Raw genomic sequence first — 22,885 nt, forward strand, 5'->3', positions numbered from 1 at the left:
TCTCCCGTTTCGACTATGCCGATACAGCGATAATAAGCCCGCCCCCATCGCTGCCCGGGAGGAAACCTTGAAACCGATCCAAGAGCACGACCAAGTAAAGCCCCCCTCCCCTTTACCCCCCAAACGATATGGAAAAAGTGCATGAGTGGATACTTCATGGCAGGGATGAAATTGTGTTTTTAATATGTAGCCAACGAAGGTCAAACTCCTGACCTCTCCTAAAGGAAGCATACCACTAACTGCTGGACCACATCACAACTTAAATTCTTTGTCCGAGTATTACACTAAAGATTTTAGAATCTTGAATTTAAATTATTTTATTTTGAAAATAGTGAATTAAATTAGGGTTTATAAAGTGATGAAGGAGGAGAATTGATGGGGTTAAAGGGGGAAATATGAATGGACGAAAATATCATCACATGCAAGTTTGAAAGAACAAAAATACTCTAATGTGCGCAAAAATACTCTAATGTGCGCGTATGAGTTTTAGGTACCAAGCAGGTAATAAACTCAAACATTGGAGGCATCCATGTCAAAAAGACATAAGAGCAATACGTGTAATTTGCACCAAACATTAGGGACCAACCGTGCAATTTTACCATTATTATTAACCATAAGATTCATTTGGATGCGACTTTGATGATTGTTCTATTAATAGAATGATTCAGCAATCATTTGACCTATTACATATGTTTGATGATTGTTTTATTAATAAAATGATTCCACTATCATTTGATCTATTACATATGCATGTGAACGCATATCACAATGAGAAGTATATTTTGAAAACATTAAAATCAACAACAAATATATATTTGAGCAAAGCCTAATCATTAGACACCCAAGTTCATATAATTTAAATAAATTGTGCTTGAAACACTCAGATATAGACTGTATAGCTCTTATAAGCAACTTCTTAATCCCAAGACTTTTAATAACAACTTTTAGTAACTCTTAAACTAAATAGATTAACTATGTACATTGTAGGAAGATAAAGAGTTGTTGGTTTTTAGAAATGGATCAAACTAATAATCAACATGAGGATGTAGATATGCTTTTACAAGAAACAGATAGAAAAGGCTTACTCAAGCAGGGACAATATATGAGATACACCAGGAAACCATTTGTATTTTAAGCATTCATAAAATACAACCAAACCATTTTATATTAAGCATTCATCAAACACCACAGTATCAGTCATAAGAAAGAGAAGAAAAAAGAAAAAAAAAGAAAGTAAACACATCCATGGCATGGCACTTAATCATCATGATCATAAGTAGAATACCGTAAGCAAGCAAGCAAGCAGCTCGTTTACTTCCTGTGGCCAAAGACCTTAGGGTACGCCAACCGTAGCGAACGTTTTTCATCCTCATCCATCTCCTCAAATAAACGACAATTTTGAAAAAAGTTGGCATTTTCACTACAATAAAATCGCCACCGTCGTCGATAAACAAAAAAGTAAGTATTATCAGAAATATATTAAAAAAAAGTAGAAATGGATAGAAATTTGGAAATATATAAAAACATAGAGAGAGAGAGAGAGAGAGAGAGAGAGAGAGAGAGAGAGAGAGAGAATACCCACGGGGTTTTTAAAATGAAATGTGCTATTAGCCATAGTCGTCTACAAAATATTAAATCAAAAGGACAACACAATCAGGCATGCATACAGGGAAGGTTTTTATGTATATGTAATATGTAATGTAATTAAAATAGTAACCTTAAAAAAAGCACCAAAAGAAGTAATAGTAGTATAGTAAACTCACCGTTGTTCATAGGGTAGGGTTTTAAACTCATGGAATGGCACTTCTAATAACTCAGGATCCCAATTATTTTTTTCTTTGGCTACAATCAATCAATCAAGTTGTTATTAATAGAAATAATATTTAACAATTGGGATTTACTTAAAGAAGAAGAAACAAAGATAAGTACTATGCAAGTACGTACAATCAACATCATCGGTCTCAGTTGCTGCTGCTATTTGTTTATCCTGCTGCATGTCTTCTGCCATAGTCAATCAATCAAGTTGTTGATACATTATGTTGTGTGTGTGTGTGTGTGTGAAACCAGGCGTCTAAGGAATAATTAATGCGCACACAAAATACCGCAAATGGAGTAGCTTTATGTACACCCCTGCAACAGATGTCCAACATATTTCGAACATTTTTACTTTATGTTTGATAGACCGTTTGTTGTTTACTATATGTTATGATGCTTTGGACATGTTCATTTCCAGCTTGGAATTTCGTGTGTAAAATTATACACTTGAGCTCAGTTTTTAAGCTTATCAAATTAGCGCTTCTTTGTTTTAAGCGGCTGTATTATTATTATTAGATGTTTCCCGAGTTAGTGTGTGCAGAGTCAAAAATATAGTTTGTGACCATCAAATTCTTATCATTGAAAACTAATACACTGGTATTACTTCATTACATCATGCTTTTTAATTTAATTACATAGTACATAAATTAATATTATAATTAATAATATTAGGTAATACCAACAATAATAATATTAGGTATAATTAATAATAGTAATTCATAATAGCAATAATAATGATAATGCACCTTTTCTAAGGATATCGTTAAGAGTTAGTTTCTCTAAATCATTACAACTCGCTGCTCTTTGTATAACCTCTGCTCCATCATCCCACATGTTTTCGTTTATGCTACAATCAATTAATCATCAATCAATTTGTTCATAAAAAATATTAAAAATTAAACCTACTTCAGTCAAACTAACTAACTGGGATTTTTACTGGTTCAAAAAAAAAACCCGAAATCTTTTTGGTAAATCAACAACCGGAAAGATTGAACATCCGGTGATTCAAAAGAAACCGAAATCTTTCGATCGGGTACATAGAATGAACCGAAAACTATTTTCCTATAGAAATAGAAAACTTTATGTTTAGCGGAATCGATTAGATAGATGTGTATGTTTGTTTACAAGGAACGTACCTGTAACTACTCTCGATTTCCATCTATAACCAACGATTTTGATTGGACGGAATTTGGGGATTTCTCCTGTGAATTGATAATAACCCTAGACTAGACTAGATGAAGACAAGGAATGAATTTGGGGATAATGAATTGCCACGATAATATCCTTTTTTATAATTTTTTTTTTCTTTTATATAAAAATAAAAATAAAATGTGTACCGCCTCGTACGAGTAAATTTTATTTAAATTATACTGTATTACTAGTGTTCAATGCTCGTGCGTTACACATAGAATGCAACGTTTCATCTTGTATGAAGTTTGAAGGTCTGAAATAGTAGCAATTTGTATCAGCATTTGTATTGAATCTTTGACATTATTCAATTCCCATATCATTCAATTCTCACAAGGCAATATAATTAGTCACTGAATATCATGTCTCATCTGAATAATTTTATTGGCATTAAACATGAAGAAGATAGTAACAGTTTTTATGGCAGCTATGAACACTTTCAGCAAGCAATGAAGGCATGTATTGCAAATGGCATTTAGTAAGTCGAACTTGATGTTAACTGATGTCATATTAGATATCTATAACCGGATTCATGTATGATGCTAGTGCATAAATATATCTTGCACACAAACACCAATAGCGTGTAATCAATGGTTAGGCGGCAATAACTTTTCGGTGAACATTTAGAAGAGACACTTCGTGATGAATGTTATTATTAAGGCGGGAAAACGATCGACAAAAATAACATTCAAGATAATATTGTTCGTGAAGAATATGAACGTTTTTTTTCTTCATGTTTTGTGAAGTAAAATTTAGCTCGATTTAGAGTTTAGGGTTTAGGGTTTGGTGTTTTGGATTTATTCCATAAACCCAAAACACCAAACCCTAAACCCTAAACCGTTCGTGTTAAAAACTCAATCTAAATCCTAAATCTAAACCCTAAATCTAAACCCTAAATTTCTAAACCCTAATATCTAAACCCTAATATCTAAACCCTAATATCTAAACCCCAATAGCTAAAACCTCAAAATACGCTCGAAAAACACGATAATTGTTATATATTACTTCTTCGAGCGTTTTCCCGCCAAAATAAAAACATTTATCACAAAGTGTCTCTACTAAATGTTCATATTTTCATCTCATCTATAATGTTCGTGAACAAAGTTTTTTCAAAAAACGAAAGGAAAAAAAAAAAGTTTTTGCTTCCCCCCGCTTCCCCCCGAATGGTTACTTCCCTCTTGATCCTACCACTATATATATATATATATATATATATATATATATATATATATATATATATATATATATATATTCGTGATCATACTTCTTTGTTTATCGACGATGGCGGTGTTTTCACTGTAGTGTATACATTCCCGAGCTAGTTTCTCATACTCAAAAACAGGTTTGTTAATTTTTAACTTGGCACTAATCAATTTAAATACATGTTTGGATCGTGGGTCATATCGTTAACAATGTTTGTTTGTTGAGTAATTGAAATTGATATGTAAACAATTTGTGATATTTATAAACCAAAGAAACTCATCTTTATGAATAATAATGTCCAACTCATGCGGTAGCTCAGTAACATAAATTATTGAAATTTCGAAATTCTAGTGTATAGGGTTAAATATTGTTTGAAAATGATTATTAATCAAATATTATTATCATTTTCTACCTTCTTTCTCTCTATAAACATATTGAAAAATGACAAGTTTACATCATACCCTCCTATCCAAAACATGTATGGAAGCAAGTTTTCTTATATTCGAACACTAATAAAACAATTATTATTGTTATTGTTATTGTTGTTGTTATTGTTGTTATTATTGTTATTATTGTTATTATTGTTACGGTCACGGTCACGGTCACGGTCACGGTCACACGGTCAATAATTTAATTATAATTATAATTATAATAGTTATAATATAATAATCATAATTATTATTTTTCTCTTTTGTTGATTGATTGATTGTCACAGGAAGCAATAACGGAAACTTTAGGGTGACAGTCGTTTGTTCGGACGGGATATCCTTTGACGGCAAGCCTTTTGAAAGGGAGTGTAGACGGGTCCGAGGCTGTTACGATAACCACGGCGGCTTAATAAAAGTCGAAAGCAATAGCCAAATCATTCACAAGATTGAATACTTCTGTGAGGTTCGCGCGATGATCCAGGATGATTATGCCCATGATGATCACCTCCTCCAACACAAGTTGAATTCTTTCAATTCCCACTTTCGCCAACTCAATCAATTCTGTGCTCTCGATCTTATGATTGTAAGAAGAACTTTTGTCTTTTGATTTATTATATTATAGGGTGGTTTGAAATTATTTTTCTTTAATAATAATAATAATAATAATAATAATAATAATAATAATAATAATAATAATAATAATAATAATAATAATATATAGTATAATATAATAATCACATTAAAAGAAGAAAAGAATAAGCTTGTTCAACAATTTGTATTCTTGTTCATTTATCATTTTATTAATTAATTAATAATTTGCTTCTGTTTTCATTTCAGGCTGCTTTCATTTTGCAGATAAAAAGCCTAGTGGACGTGATGATGGAAGACATTGATGAAATGTTTTGTAAAATGACTAGTGAAGAAGAGGCTTACAAAATCTTATTTATTAATCTGAGAGGGGAGCATAAAGCTAGTAAAAGAGAATCGATGAAGAAGTGTCCCGCGCAGTACAAATGGCCGTGGTAAAAGGGAATCGAAAAAACCTTACAAAATCTTATTTATTAATTATGACTTGGTTAGTCGGTTGAGACTGAAAAAACCTAGGATGACTTGTGTTTTTATGAAAACTAAAAATGGAAATGGTTGTTATATTTTTCACATTTAGGGGCAGTAAATTAAATTTAGCACAATGATCTGATTATAGGCCAATTCTGGTATATGATATTAGCAAGTTTGTGTACGTCTACTCATCGTCTAGACTGGCCTTGAATGATCCCTTTATTAGAGTGCTGCTGTAAGGGACTATATCTCAGACCTTTTTAGTTTAGGCAATTCATGAATGAAAAATAATAATATGCATAGTTTGCAAAACCTGGCCATTTAGTTACTCTTGCTGCTGTTGCAAGTAACAACATTATCTCTCACTCGGTGTTATCTTCAACTTCACAATGTTATTTTAGTTTGATGATGAGCTGCTTCTTGAATAATAAATTTACTTCAGGTTCATGATTGTTTTTTTAGTTTGATTATGAGCTTCTTCTTCTTGAATAATAAATCTTCTTTAGGTTCACAAAGTTATTCTGAGTTGCCCCCACCATCAAACGTATCGATGTTTAAGATGATCGGGTATAGAGTTAATAGTGATTAAATGAAGAGGGGGATTGAGAATCAACCTTTTCAACTTCAACTAGCTAAAAACTCGCAAAATTTGCGGGGTTTAGGTTATAAAGTTACCTTAGGAACATCTTCTGACAATACAACAAATATACGTGTGAATGTACCTAAAAGAAAAAGGTTGTAATAATCATATCCGATAACAAGTTTGATGTAAAAACAATTCAGGTGATAATGATAGTACGTTGATGTAGTTATCTTTTTTAGTTTAGTTTCCACATATTAGTTGATGTCATTAATTTTCTGATGTAGCGAACAATTCATTGATGTAAATGTGCAATGACACTTAAATTTTCAACTAAACTTGACAAAGGATTTCGGTAATTTATCATCACATTTATCACCTTTTCAACTTCATCGGACTTTGAAATGCAGTTTCAAGTGGCAATATAATAAAACTTGTTGACTTTCTACTATACAAAAATATAGCAGGTACAAAAGTAAAGATAAATACATAACTGTATCATGTATGCACCATCTAGACGATGAAATGTACGGTCACCCATCTAGACAATGCTCCTAAGACAAGTTAAGCACCCAAGTTAATTGCAAGTAATCTTGCTCAGCCTTGTCGTTGACTCTTTGAGGTTTGGTCAACACTGAAATAAAACTCATCTAGAAGAAAGAAGGCACCACATGTTACAAGAAGCAAACTAAACTTAGTTGAAATAACAAAAAGATAAAATTGTTGAAATGGTCCCTGTAGTTTGTACCAAAATGTTGATTTAGTTCCTGTAGTTTTTTTTGATGGATTTCGTCCCCATGGTTTGCAAACGTAGCTGATTTCGTCCCTCTGACTGACGGACGTCAAAAAATTCCGTTAACTCACATCACATGCCTTGCACATGAGGGTATTTTCGTCATTTTACACTTTTATTATATTTTATCTTCTAATTCATCATTTATGTTCATCTTCCCCAAATCAAAATACCATTTAAGCTTTAAAACTAATACACAAATCAACACCAAGTAAACTCTAAAACTAAAATCTAAGTTAAAATTCAACAACAAACCCACAATCGAGATCTAAAAATATGAAACCCATATATAATCTGAACAAATAAATCAAACACTTTAAACTTCAAAGTCAAAAGCAACTGGAACCTTCAAATAAATATGAACACCAACACCTTCATACGTTTTCATATGTTTTCAAACAAAAATTCAAATCAGAACAAAGCTAAATAACATAAAAATCCTACTTACCTTCGTAAGTTTTCGATATAAGATTACAAATGCAATGCTTCATATCTGAGAACAAAAAGTCTACCAACGCAAACATATACAAACGCAAAATTGTTACAAACGCACTCATAGAAACGCAAATCGGTTTCAGATCTGTAATTGCACGAATCAAATTGGTTTCATTCGTCGCCAGAATCAATTGCCGGAAAATTCATCTACTTCTAATCCTTAAATTCATTACTACAAAACACAAACTCTCAGATTCGGATTACAAGCCGTTTACCTCAATTTCATTCCCGACGATCTTTCTTCCCGTCAATTTCAGCTTTAAAATTGGATCTGGAGACGCTTGATTATTCGATTGAGCAGATCTTGGTTTCGTACTCCGATTTCATACTCCGACTATAGCAACATATAGCAACAAAACAAGTGAAGTGGTCAACGACTATCGCAGATCTGAATCTGGGTTTTGTACTTCAATTGTGTACTCCAGATAAGTTTCGATTGCTGTTATTCATCTATTTCTTGAGATTGAGCTTGAGCAACCAGTTCGTAACTCAGCAGCAATAATCAATTCGTGATTCAGATCATAAAGGTGCGTTCGTGACTTTGATCTTCAAGGTTGCTGATATACATCAGTTTCATGTCAAAAGAAGCTTCGATTGCTGCTGTTATTCATCTGTTGGTGGTGGCGTGGTGGTGATGGGAAAGGAGATGGTAGGGTTGGTGGTGGCTTCGTGACTTTAATTTGTTGATTTGAATTTAGTGATGGATGTAGTGATTTTAATTTGGTTTAAGTTTTTAGGGTTTTAAATGGTGTTGATTTAGGGAAGATGAAGATGGGTGATGAATTAAAGGATAAAAAAAAAAGGATTACTTAATATGCCTAAAATACCCTCCATGTGCATAGCATGTGACCTGATTTAACAGAATTTTTTAACGACCGTTAGCGTGAGGGACTATTTCAGTTCGATTTGCATACCACATGGACGAAATCCATCAAAAAAAACCCCAGGGACCAAATCAGCATTTTGGTACAAACCACAGGGACCATTTCAGCAGTTTTGTCTAACAAAAAAATAGTATATTATGTGCCTAAAATAAGATTAAGATAAAAACATTTAACAACTCTTTGAGTAAAATGATAATCTAAGGTCTCGTTTCACCTTCTCAATTGGTTAAGTCAATTTAGTAAATAGACATAATCATAACTTTGGCCATGTTCTACGGTTTAATTTCAAAGTGTAAACCTTGACCTCTACAGTCACCCTGATGCTTGTTTTGTTTGAAGTTCTTGATACGAAATCTATTATAACTCAAGGTAACTTATGGTTTGGATCACGGTTCAATTGTTTGAAAATAGTTCATTCAATCATTGAAGTCAAACATACCATATTAGAAGGAAAATAAGCTAAAGGTAGATGTGTATACCTACTGAACTTCTGGGGCTTCCACATTTGATGCATTAACTATCTGAAAATGGTTTGGATCATTGTGCAAGTTAACTTTTGTATTTTGTCTAATGGTTATAAAACATGTGGTAGACTTGTTATAACCTACAAAGAATTCGGGTAATTCATTTTGTAATTATGCTTTTAAAAAAAATTGTGATGTTTAACGTTGATAATTTTGGAAATTGACAAGTGTGGTTTGAATTATATGCTCTGAAATTGGCTATAAGCAGTTTTTGGTGCATTTGGGCAAAGTGTTAAGTTGGTCTAAAACTGAAGAAAAATGTGTTGTAGGTGTGCCTCCGCGCACCAGCAAGTGTGCTCCGCGCACTAGTACATAAGAGTTGCACGGAACAGATGGAAACAATCTCAGCAATAGTGCGATCCGTGCCTGACATTGTAAAAAAAATAGGGTTCAAACACATTTAGTCACAATTTTATCATTTTAGTAATAAGTAGGATCCGACTTTGAGTCTTAGTCAACCCAATCGCTCCATTTAACTTCTTTTAGTAACTCTTAAACTAAATAAATTATAAATTAAATGTTTATCAATCAAATTAATAAAGAGTAGTTGGTTTTGAAAATGGATCAAACTAATCAACATGAAGATGTAGAGATGTTTTTACAAGAAAAAGATAGAAAAGCCTTACTCAAGCAGTACAATATATGAGAGACGCCACAAAACCATTGTATTTTAAACATTCATCAAACAAATACAACCAAACCATTTTATATTTAGCATTCATCAAACACCACCACAACATAAGAAAAGAAAAGAAAAATAAACACATCCATGGCACTTAATCATCAATCATGATGATAAGTAGAATACCATAAGCAAGAAAGCGGATGGTTTACTTCCTCTGGTCAAAGAGATGAGGGTACAGCAACCGAAGCAGACGTTTTTCACCCTCATCCATATCGTCAAAGTCACGATAACTTTGAAAAAATTTGGCATTATCACTACAATATGCCACCGTCGTCGATAAACAAAAAAGTAAGCATTATCAGAATTATATTAAAAAAGTATAATTGGCTAGAATTTGGAAACATAAAAAAGATATAGATAGATAGAGAGAAAGAAAGAAATAATACTCACGGATTTCTTAAAATGAAATGTCCTATTAGCCACAGTCGTCTACAAAATATCAAATTCAAAAGGCAACACAATCAGGCATGCAAGGAAGGTTTTTATGTATATGTAATAATGTAATTATAATAGTAACCTTAATAAAGTACCAAAAGCGTACAATAATAGTAATAGTATAGTAAACTCACCGTCGTTCATAGGGTAGAGTTTTAAACTCATGGAATGGCACTTCTAATAACTCAGGATCCCAAGTATTTTTTTTCTTTGGCTACAATAAATCAATCAAGTTATTAATAGAAATATATTTAACAAATGGGATTTATTTATTAATTGAAGAAGAATGAAAAAATAAGTATGCAAGTACGTACAATCAACATCATCGGTCTCAGTCGCTGCTGCTATTTGTTTATCATGCATGTTATCTGCCACAATCAATCAATCGATCATGTTGATAATATATTATATTATATTATATCGTAATAATACATGACATATAATGCATCATATCATCATATAACATATGACATATAATATAAGTAGATTACTAATACTAATTAAACATTTAGTTTGTCTTCAAGGGGTTCAACTACAATTGCAATAATAACGGCTCCGGAAATGGGCGAATTAAAGAGGCAGAACCCCACAACCACACATATGACGTATTGTCCCTGCTAATAGGGAGGGAACACACATAATCATATATACTACTTATACTAATAACTCTCTAAACGCATAACGCATTCATACAATATATACAATATACTACGTATATATATATATATATATATATATATATATATATATATATATATATATATATATATATATATATATATATAGGGTCATCAAGAGGGAAGCACTTTTTTGGGGGGGAAGTAAATTTTTTTTCGTTTTTTTCGAATTTTTTTTTTTTCAAACATCAAGTTTAGGTGAAAATATGAACATTTAAAAAATACACTTTGTGAGGAATGTTATTATTTAGGCGGGAAAACGATCGAAGAAGTAATTAATAACATTCATCATGAGTAATGTTATTCCTAATAATATTTTTGGAACGTTATTTGCTTTCATCTTACATGAAGTTTTTTTTCCAAAATTTAATCCGATTTAGAGTGTAGGGTTTAGGGTTTTGCCCTAAACCCTAAACCGTTCGTGTTAAAAATTCAATCTAAACCCTAATTTCTAAACCCTAAACCCTAATTTCTAAACCCTAATTTTTAAACCCTAAAAAAAACTCAGAAGCATAATATTACTCATGATGCATGTTTTCATTTTTTTCTTCGAGCGTTTTCCAGCCAAAATAATAATTTTCATCAAAAAGTGTCTTTTTTAAATGTACATATTTTCATGTGATCTTGATGCCCGAAAAAAATTTCGAAAAAAACGAAAAAAAATTACTTCCCCCCAAAAAAGTGCTTCCCTCTTGATTAAGTGTATATATATATATATATATATATATATATATATATATATATATATATATATATATATATATATATATAGGGGCAGGATCAATGGGGAAGTAACCAATCCGGGGGAAGCGGGGGGAAGCAAAAAAAAAATAAAAATTTCTTTTTTTTTGAATTTTTTTTTCCGACATCAAGATCACACGAAAATATGAACATTTAGAAGAGACACTTCGTGATGAATGTTATTATTTAGGCGGGAAAACGATCGACAAAAATAACATTCAAGATAATATTGTTCGTGAAGAATATGAACGTTTTTTTTCCATTTTTTATGAAGTAAAATTTAGCCCGATTGAATAAACCCAAAACACCAAACCCTAAACCCTAAACCCTAAACTCTAAACCGTTCGTGTTAAAAACTCAATCTAAATCCTAAATCTAAACCCTAAATCTAAACCCTAAACCCTAAATTTCTAAACCCTAATATCTAAACCCTATAAACCCTAATATCTAAACCCTAATATCTAAACCCCAATAGCTAAAACCTCAAAATACGCTCGAAAAACACGATAATTGTTATATATTACTTCTTCGAGCGTTTTCCCGCCAAAATAAAAACATTTATCACAAAGTGTCTCTACTAAATGTTCATATTTTCATCTCATCTATAATGTTCGTGAACAAAGTTTTTTCAAAAAACGAAAAAAAAAAAAAAAATTTGCTTCCCCCCGAATGGTTACTTCCCTCTTGATCCTACCACTATATATATATATATATATATATATATATATATATATATATATATATATATATATATATATATATATATATATATATATATATATATATATATATATATTGCTTTGTTGTTGTAAACATAGACTTCAAAATTACTACTACTATGTAAGTATGAACTGCACTAGTAATCGCTTGTGTCTCATGATATATACATGTTATGTGTGTGTGCGAGTGTGTATGTAAAACAGTGTTAAAGATTTTATCCACGACCCAAAACGAGTAATTAATGCCAAGTTGAAAATCAAAGAACCTGCTTGGTGGTGGTTGGTTACACTTAACAAAAACAAGAACAAGGTAACTTAGCTGAGAGTTGAAAACTATGAAATAATCAACAAACAAGACCCATAATCAAAATCTAGTATTACAACAATAAAATTGAAGTGACAACTGTATTATACATTTGCAGGTATCTCTAAAAGATTTTGTCGTAAAAAAAGAGTGAGTCCCACCAGATGTAGCAAGTGGTGATACACATACGGAAACAACCAACCAACCGTCTAAGGAATAATTGTTGCGCACACAAAATACCGCATATGGAGTCTCTATGAGTACACCCCCACAAAAGATTAACATATTTGAGACATTTTTATTTTATGTTTAATAGTCCGTTTGTTTGTTTATTACAGTACTATATGTTATGATGCTTTGGACATGTTTATTTCCAGCTTTGAATATAGTGTGTAAAATTAAAATTTTATCAAATTATCGCTGTATTATTATTAGATGTTTGGTGAATTATAGCTTGTGACCATCATATTCTTATCATTGGATTCATTGACTACATAGTACATAAATTAATGTTACATAAATAATAATTAAAAATTATTAACACTAATAATGATAATGATAGTGCACCTTTTCTAGGGATTTTGTTATGGGTTAGCTTCTTTAAATCATCATAACTCGCTGCTCTTCGTGTATCCTTTGCTCCATCCCACATGTTTTCTTCTCTGCTACAATCAATCAATTTGTTGATAACAAAAATAATAAGCTCAATCAACTAACTTTATGTTTAGCGGAATAGATTTGATGTGCATGTTTGTTTAGAAGTAACGTACCTGTAACTACTCTCAATTTCCATCTATAACGAACGATTTGGGTTGATTGGACGGAATTTGGGGATTTCTCTTGAGAATTAATAACCCTAGATGAAGACAGAGTGAATTTGGCAAATAGAATTAGGAAAATAATAATAACCGAACCCGAAAAAGTTTAATAGGATATGTTTTGGGTGTTGATTCGTACACGCCTGTTTTTAGCCGTACACCACCAAATGTGCTTTACAGTGTTGTACAGTACAACACTGTAAAGCACCTTTGGTGGTGTACGGCTAAAAACAGGTGGTGTACGAATCACTCCCCATATGTTTTAGGTATTAAGTTAATATTGTGAAGACCCGTCCTAATCCATCTGGACGAAGTCCGTATCGATTATAAACGATTCACAATAGTTGATTACATCGCGAGGTACTTGACCTCTATATGATACATTTTACAAACATTGCATTCGTTTTTGAAAAGACAATACTTAATTACATCGAAAATTGACGGCATGCATACCATTTCATAATATATCTAACTATAATTGACTTAATATTAATCTTGATCAACTCAATGACTCGAATGCAACGTCTTTTGAAATATGTCATGAATGACTCCAAGTAATATCCCTAAAATGAGCAAATGCACAGCGGAAGATTTCTTTCGTACCTGAGATTAAACATGCTTTAAAGTGTCAACCAAAAGGTTGGTGAGTTCATTAATTTATCATAATCGATCATTTCCATCATTTTAATAGACCACAAGATTTTCATTTTCATTTCTCATAAATATACGTCCCATACATAGAGACAAAAATCATTCATATAGATTGAACACCTGGTAATCGACATTCACAATATGCATATAAGAATATCCCCATCATTCCGGGATCCTCCTTCAGACATGATATAAATTTCGAAGTACTAAAGCATCTGGTACTTTGGATGGGGCTTGTTGGGCCCGATAGATCTATTTTTAGAGTTCGCGTCAATTAGGGTGTTTGTTCCCTAATTCTTAGATTACCAGACTTAATAAAAAGGGGCATATTCGATTTCGATAATTCAACCATATAATGTAGTTTTGATCACTTGTGTCTATTTCGTAAAGCATTTATAAAAGCAGCGCATGTATTCTCAGTCCCAAAAATATATATTACAAAAGCATTTAAAAAGGGAGCAAATGAAACTCACAATACGATTTCGTAGTAAAAATGCATATGACTGAACTGAACAATGCAGGGTTGGCCTCGGATTCACGAACCTATATCAGTAACATATATCAAATAATATAAAGAACTTATTTTAGTACAATCTATATTTTAATTGTTATGTATATATATTTATATATATACTTTCATATTCGTTTTAATATTTTAATAATTAAAAAGTTAATTAAATATGTTAGATACTTATTTCAAAATATGTTTATATATATTTAAGCTTATAAAAATTAAATTAAAAAAAAATGGTTTTTATATTTATTAATATTTACATAACTTATAAATATAATCTTTTAATAAGGATTACTTATAATTATATTCATGGTATAGTTATCATATTTTCTATTTTTCTTATTATGTACTTAATAATATTAGTAGTAGTAGTAGTAGTAGTAGTAGTAGTAGTAGTAGTAATAATAATAATAGTATAATACTAATAATAATAACATTAATAATAATACTAACATTAATAATCATTATAATAATAATAATAATAAATAAAGTAAAATTGCTACCTCAAGAAATAGCTTTTTTTTAAAAAAAGGCCATCGCCCGGGCTCGAACCCGTAACCTCTGGTTCCTCGAACATACCACTAACCATCTAAACTATATCGTTTTTCTAAAATTACCCACAAGTTAAATCCTTTTAACTTTTACTCCTCTGTCATCTTCTTTATATGAGATATTATGTCATCACCCATTATCTTATTTTCGGCCCAATAAGATTGCATGGCCCAAGCCGTTCATTTTGAAATCCATTAATCGTAAATGGCCCAACAGCAACCCGATACCCAAAATAGATCAATTGGTCCAAGTGGCTTTATTTAATAAATAAAAAATATATATCGTTTTCTTCTGGTTTCTGGGTCTTCGACCGCCGTCACCAAAAAAGAAAAAAAAATAATCGCAGGTTATATTGTTCAATCCTCAACAGCCATCCTCTTCTATTCATCATCTTCTTTATCACTAATCTTTCTGTTGCAGATTAATTTTCGAACAGCAATAATACGTAGGCTGCTTAGGTTGTCTATGATGGTGGTTTCGACAGTTGGCTGGAACAGAAAGAGAAATACAAAGCTGCAGTAGCAGTAATAGGTATTTGCAGGTTTTTAGATTATTGTCTGATAATTCGATTGTGGGTTTGATTGTCATAAAACAGAAACAATCGATAAATTTCCATAGCAATTGACGATTAGATAATTGAATCCATCAGTAAACAATCGATAAATTCAATCAGGAAGCAAGAATTAGGGTTCGCACATGGTTTCAACATCGATCGAATCAGCAAAAGAATTAGGGTTATCAAAGGCAGAAGTGAAATGCAGGGAACAGTATCATGGTTTAGGGTTTCTTTGATTCATTATCATCACCCTTCAAAGTCATCATCAGTCTTCATCATTCTCGCTAATCGCCATCCCTCATCAATCATGTAATCGGTCAATCAATTGTTTCAAGTAAGTAATCGATTAAATGATAATCCTTTAATTTCTAAAATCCCTCTAGTTTATCTGTATGCTTATTTATTCGAACAGAACAGGAAGTATAGCAGTGGCAGTCGAAGGATGTTATAGGTTACAGGTATGATGTTTGGTAATGGTGAGGTTATATAGATTAATGGTAGCAGGCAACAATAATGGTTGCAGATTTAATGTCCCGATTAGAAGAGGGAAAGAGAGATATAGAGAGAAGAGAGATGGAGGGTATTGGTGGTGTTTGTGTGGGTTTTCAAACGGAACAAAAATACAATGAACAGGTTATAATATTAAACAGCAGGTAGCAGCAGTGGAAATATTGGTTGTTTTGGTTAGTGATTTGTTTAGACAGCAAACAGAAAGAAAGCATAGCAGCAACCAAGTGATGAAGGCGGTTTAAGGTGTTTTGCTAGTGGTGTATAGATTGTGGTGGTATTTTTTTGGTTAAGTGGTAGTTGACTGTTTGGGTTTCACGTCATTGGAACAGTACAGTGGCGTAGTAGCAGCAGCCTTTATCAACTAATGGGTTTGGCTTTCCATGGTGGTGGCGGTTGTTTGAGTTTATGAATTGATAAACGTGATTAAGTTGGTTCCATGGTTGTCGACAACAAATAAAAATATGTGGGTTGAGGTGGTGGTTTTATTATGGCAGTGATGGAGTCTTGAGGCATGGTGATGTGGTTTAGTTGTTTGGTAGGAGAATAGAACAAGACTTACAATTTGTGATATGGAAAATAAAAGATGCCTATGTGTAGTTTATATATTACGTTTCTATGTTATGTGGGGAACAAACTCAATGGTATTAACAATATCCAGTTTTTTTTTTTTTTAAATAGTTAATTAAAAAGTCTACAAAGATTGATTGTGTAATTTGTCCAGGCATAATCATTTTTGTCTTTATGTAAATCTACGATAGATGATAGTTAACAGAAAGATAGACTTTCCACATGTATCAATTTAAAACACTGTTATTCAATCAATTAATCAATTAGAAACAGTGTCCAACAATCATAAATCTCATAGATGCGATGTATGTGTATTATATAATTGCACTTATTGAAAAAGAAAAATAATAATAATATAATATTAAGTATAATATAATTTAAAATTTAAACGTGTGATTAAGTTAACCGTCGTCTGTCACAAGCGAAATTTCGTATTCCGTCGTTGAGTAGTAGTAGAAGACAAGTAGTGAGTGTATGTGTTTGTTATATGTAAAGAAAAGAAACAACAAAGAATCTAATAAATAAAGAAAATATGTGCTTTTAGTTCTATATGCTTTGTCAAAAAAATAAAAATAAAGTGGGATCAAACTAGAAACATCAATTCACGGGTGGTATAAGGTGTGATCGAGTAAAGAAAAGAATTAAATATAAAGATAAGATGGTAGTTTGTTAAATGATAAGAGTGATGTATGTATATAAATGCATTTAAATAATATTTCTTATAACAATGTTAAATATATATTCTATGAAAACTAATAATTTCATTATATTAAATTGCACGTATAATCATATTCAATATACTTTATATATTAATGTGTTTTTAATAACAAGCTTTATCAAATATAGTTAATATTGTTATATATATATTTACAAGTAATATTCATATATATATATATATATATATATATATATATATATATATATATATATATATATATATATATATATATATATATATATATATATATATATATATATATATACAATAAAATAATAATTTCTTTATTATATTAATTTACATAATTATTTATAATCACAATTTCATACAAATAATTAATAACATTTCAAGTTATCATATAAATATATTTATTTATATATACACACATATCTATTTACAAATAGTTGTTCGTGAATCGTCGAGAACAATCGAGAGTCAATTGAATATATGAAACAGTTCAAAATTTTTGAAACTCAACCTATCAGACTTTGCTTATCGTGTCGAAATCATAATAAGATTAAGTTTAAATTTGGTCAGAAATTTCCCGGGTCATCACAGTACCTACCCGTTAAAGAAATTTCGTCCCAAAATTTGAGTGAGGTGGTCATGGTTAACAATAAAAATGTTTTCATGATGAATATGAGTTGATAAACATAGTGTTATCATCACTGAGTAATATGGATAAAACAATTTGATTATTCGAAGCGTATGAGTGAAGTTATCACAAAAAAATGAAATGAAGAAATAGAGATTTTTCATAGCTTTTGACGTAGTCAGGGTTGAATTTAGAAAATAAGGTTCTTCTTAACTTTAGACGTTGTCTTAGTTGAATTCCGGAATTCAATGAATTTAAAAGAAAATCTTGGAAATCTATAAGATCTGATTCTTCGGCGAATAAGGAAATTAAGATCTCTCTAATTAAATATGGTGATCTGCTTCGATTATTCTGTCTGATATTTCTATTATAAATTAAACTCTTCCGTTCCATTATTCTCACCATTCCTATACTTTCCTACTTGTTTCATACATCCAAAAGATTTTGAAAATGTTTAATCCCATTATGATCCTTGTCCTCATCCTTACTATCGAAACAATCATTCTCCTTTTCCAACTTCCACCAGAGGAATCTGCTTTCTTCTACTTCTCCCTTGGAATTATAATGTTTTTAATTCTCCCGTGTCTTTATGTTGCGATAAACATTGATATACACGGTTTGTGATTTATGTGTTGTTATCGGGCTTTATATTCTCCCTTATATTTCAAAGCTCTATGTTTTTGTTTTCTCTTCCCGACTTCAAGTCAAGCGAATAATGGTCCAGAATTTGTAGATATAGAGTTTCGAATGATTATAATGTTCTAAGCAGGAAGGAACGTGATAACACGATTTGATTTTTAAATTTATCAACATCACGGAAGATAGAACCATCAAGAATACATTTTCTTGATTTGTTCAGGAGTTAAGTAGAATGAAAGAGTCATGTAACATGGCACATGATGACGTTAGGGTCTGTGAATCATCATGTCCCATTTAAAAACTCAGCATGACTTAATGTAATATAATCACGTTGATCAAGTGTCATTATATTATACTAACTCATGCATCAGTTAGCAACATTACTTCAATAACATTCATATTTTAAGTTTGAAAGTTTACAGAATATAGAAACTAACAGTTTCTATATGATGTAACACTGACAGTACGAAGAGATTAATGATTTCAGATAATAATAGTTATGAAAATATCTTCAGAAATATGGAGGATATTTATAATGAAAGATACGATGATATCTTGGAATTTCTAATATCGAAGGATGGTGAAGAGAATTTATCCGTAAGAGTTTGGAGTCCGAAGCAAGGTATTCGCTAAAGTTTTCATCAGAAACAGAATCATCTGAATTCTTTATGTACTAGTTTAGTCCTTGTAATTTGTTCAGAGTCTTCTTCATGGTTTGCTCAATCTGGTTTCCAGTTCCAACTTTTCTGAGCTTTTTCAACGTACTATTCTTTATCTTTATACCTTCGACAGTTAAGGTCGTGTACAGTTTTTGCTGTTGTATTCAACTTTTTCAGAATTTCAGAATGGAAGATCATAATTCTAAGAGATAAATGTTATATGTTTACATATAACTGTTGATGTAGCCATGCTGCGAGATTTCAATATACTGACTGCTGATTCTCGGTATTTGGTACGACAATTCTCGTTATCAGATGCAGATGAGTAGATGATAGGATTTCAATGAATAATATAACTTTTCATAAATTCAAAGATCAATGAAGTTGCTGGTAAGTTTACTGCTATTGTAGTGAGATATAAACGGTTTTCCGGTATCGATGACGAAAGGTAAACTTATATATCAGGGTTATAATAAGCTAATCCGAGTGAAAATCGAAGTTGACTTGCTAGAGCTGTGACAAAATTGGCTAATTTGGAGAGGGATTGTAAAGTTATTTTCGATAATAAAAACGCCAAAGGAGATATCACATATACGGGTTAAACGTTTACTCAGGTTCCGAGTGTTTTCAGGTGCATATCTATATGCATCAATCTTTTCTTTCGTTGATGAAGTGCGGTTGGTTCATCCTCTCGATTGAGGTGTTTTCAAGAATTATGAAATGTTTGAACGCAGATTGGAATCGTCAAGATAAAAATGAGGTTTAAGATGAAATCAAGTGGCAAACTTGAAGAAATGTTTAGTTTCATATGTTATAATCAATATTTTAATTCATTTTAATTGTCCAATGTTATTAGTCCACAGTTAACAGTCCAATAATTCATATATAGTTTAATATATAATATTCGAATTAATTAATATGTATCGTGACCCGTGTACATGTCTCAAACTCGATCACAACTCAAACTATATATATTATTGTAGAATCAACCTCAACCCTGTATAGAGAACTCGATCATTACTACATATAGAGTGTCTATGGTTATTCCAAATAATATATATAGATGCGTCGATATGATATGTCAAAACCTTGTATACGTGTCCCGATATTTAAAGTGCTTAAAATAAATACAGAAATTAAATGGCGATAAATTAAATTGCGATAATTAAATTGCGATAAATAAAATGCGATAAATAAATTGCGATAAATAAAAGGTAATCAGTTAGCTAGGAACAATTAGCTAGGAACAGTTAGCGTGGATTCTTAACAAAATTTCTCATAGTTAATTTGTTTGTTTCTAACAAATTTTATTTTGTCAAATGTTTTCTTCATTATGCCACTTGTTGGATTCAGATAAATCAAAATCCAAATATGAAATTGGATGAATATGGTTATTCTGTGGTGAATGGATACGTGTATCGGTGGATGTAAATAGGATAGTAAATGACTGTTGAATCAGATTTGAAAGAATGTACAGTGTAACTTATTAATGTGAAATCTAAATATTTCTCGGGTATTACCTACCCGTTAAAATATTTTCACCATTAACAGTTTGTACGAAAGAATTTTTAATTACAATCTTTGTGAAAATATACTTACATATATATTTTCTTCAGATGTAATCATGGATTTAATGAGTTATTATGATATTAATCTCATTTGGTTTACCGTCAAAACTAGAATACATAATCTCTATAACATTAGAGATTACATAATCGCCATGAAGAACGAAGATAATTGATGTAGAACGATACGTAGAACGATGATTATACTCGAGGTATAGAATAAAATGTTGAGGCATGGATTGTTGATGGTACTTGTGCTGTTACTGATGGTACTGTTGGTGCCGGTGATGTTGCTGAAGCTGGTACATTTTGCACCATATTCTCCGAATTGATTATTCGAGCGCGAAGTTCGTTGACTTATTACTCCAGGGTGATTGTCGGTCAGAACGAGCGGATGAATAAGGTTCAGAATTGTGAATAGAATATGATCTTGTCGAGTTACCCTGGAAATGAGACTGAAAATGGTGTCTCGAACAGGTTCGCCGTTAAACGCTTCAGGTTCATTGTCAAGAGGTGAATTCGGTTGGTGGAAGCGATTGCCTTCTGCACGTTTCCATTGATTAAGTCGACTACGAATTAATCAAATGAATTGGGGATGGATGATTAGTTAATTTATTCTGGTGACGCTGCTTCCGGAGCTTAGGTGAACATCCATGTCGGAATAGCTGTCGGATTCCGAGGAACTGGAATTAGTTGAAGGATTCACTTCGTACGATCAGGGAATTGATTTTTCGATATGAGATAGATTATAGGACGTAGATTAGTACCCTGCAATACATAATTTACATATGCATATATAATACTAAAATCCCATAAGTTACGGAGGAATCTACGGAAGCTGTCAGGAAAAGTCTATAGTAACAGATACACTAAGATATGAATTAGCAGACACGATAAGATATGAATTGTCTATACACTATTCATGCAGTCAATGCAGTATAACGTGTCTAGACTAAGAATAATGAGCAGGTAATTTCCTAAGGATGATAAGCAGATGATTTCCGACAAAAATGATAAGCAAAACTTGTGACATGCAGATACGGTCGAAGTCCAGACTCACTAATGCATCCTAACGTATATCAGTTAGACACACTAATGCAAGACCCGGTTCACTAAGACCACCGCTCTGATACCAACTATGAAGACCCGTCCTAATCCATCCGAACGAAGTCCGTATCGATTATAAACGATTCACAATAGTTGATTACATCGCGAGGTACTTGACCTCTATATGATACATTTTACAAACATTGCATTCGTTTTTGAAAAGACAATACTTCATTACATCGAAAATTGACGGCATGCATACCATTTCATAATATATCTAACTATAATTGACTTAATATTAATCTTGATGAACTCAATGACTCGAATGCAACGTCTTTTGAAATATGTCATGAATGACTCCAAGTAATATCCCTAAAATGAGCAAATGCACAGCGGAAGATTTCTTTCGTACCTGAGATTAAACATGCTTTAAAGTGTCAACCAAAAGGTTGGTGAGTTCATTAATTTATCATAATCGATCATTTCCATCATTTTAATAGACCACAAGATTTTCATTTCCATTTCTCATAAATATACGTCCCATACATAGAGACAAAAATCATTCATATAGATTGAACACCTGGTAATCGACATTCACAATATGCATATAAGAATATCCCCATCATTCCGGGATCCTCCTTCGGACATAATATAAATTTCGAAGTACTAAAGCATCCGGTACTTTGGATGGGGCTTGTTGGGCCCGATAGATCTATTTTCAGATTTCGCGTCAATTAGGGTGTCTGTTCCCTAATTCTTAGATTACCAGACTTAATAAAAAGGGGCATATTCGATTTCGATAATTCAACCATATAATGTAGTTTTGATCACTTGTGTTTATTTCGTAAAGCATTTATAAAAGCAGCGCATGTATTCTCAGTCCCAAAAATATATATTACAAAAGCATTTAAAAAGGGAGCAAATGAAACTCACAATACGATTTCGTAGTAAAAATGCATATGAC

At 31.7% G+C, this 22,885-nt stretch overlaps 1 protein-coding gene across 5 annotated transcripts; it reads right to left on the bottom strand.

The window, feature by feature from the left end:
- Positions 1 to 1,097: 1,097 nt before the first annotated feature.
- On the bottom strand, positions 1,098 to 13,433 carry LOC139847640 (uncharacterized). 5 transcript variants are annotated; one of them, XM_071837360.1, is made up of 6 exons: positions 13,301 to 13,433; positions 13,098 to 13,192; positions 10,404 to 10,457; positions 1,764 to 1,842; positions 1,583 to 1,621; positions 1,098 to 1,420 (listed from the first exon to the last, which is right to left on the bottom strand). In XM_071837360.1, the coding sequence occupies exons 1-6, from the start codon at positions 13,321 to 13,323 to the stop codon at positions 1,312 to 1,314; spliced, it is 399 nt and encodes a 132-aa protein (XP_071693461.1). In that variant the 5' UTR covers positions 13,324 to 13,433; the 3' UTR covers positions 1,098 to 1,311. The 5 variants fall into 5 exon arrangements, with proteins under 5 accessions (XP_071693461.1, XP_071693460.1, XP_071693459.1 ...); XM_071837359.1 differs by having other exon boundaries at positions 13,098 to 13,195; positions 13,301 to 13,412; XM_071837358.1 differs by lacking the exons at positions 10,404 to 10,457; positions 13,098 to 13,192; positions 13,301 to 13,433 and adding exons at positions 1,945 to 1,998; positions 2,562 to 2,662; positions 2,952 to 3,084.
- Positions 13,434 to 22,885: the final 9,452 nt, after the last annotated feature.

The sequence above is a fragment of the Rutidosis leptorrhynchoides genome, chromosome 5 (assembly GCF_046630445.1).
Source record: "Rutidosis leptorrhynchoides isolate AG116_Rl617_1_P2 chromosome 5, CSIRO_AGI_Rlap_v1, whole genome shotgun sequence".
Classification (NCBI taxonomy): Eukaryota; Viridiplantae; Streptophyta; class Magnoliopsida; order Asterales; family Asteraceae; genus Rutidosis; species Rutidosis leptorrhynchoides.

Excerpts from the sequence above, each read along its gene's own strand:
- LOC139847640 (XM_071837357.1), bottom strand. The coding sequence starts at position 2,974 with ATGGAAATCGAGAGTAGTTACAG. Across the intron at positions 2,663-2,951 it reads GAAATCGAGAGTAGTTACAG|CATAAACGAAAACATGTGGG; the intron begins GTACGTTCCTTG and ends AATTGATTGTAG. Across the intron at positions 1,421-1,582 it reads CATTTCATTTTAAAAACCCC|TGAAAATGCCAACTTTTTTC; the intron begins GTGGGTATTCTC and ends ATTTTATTGTAG.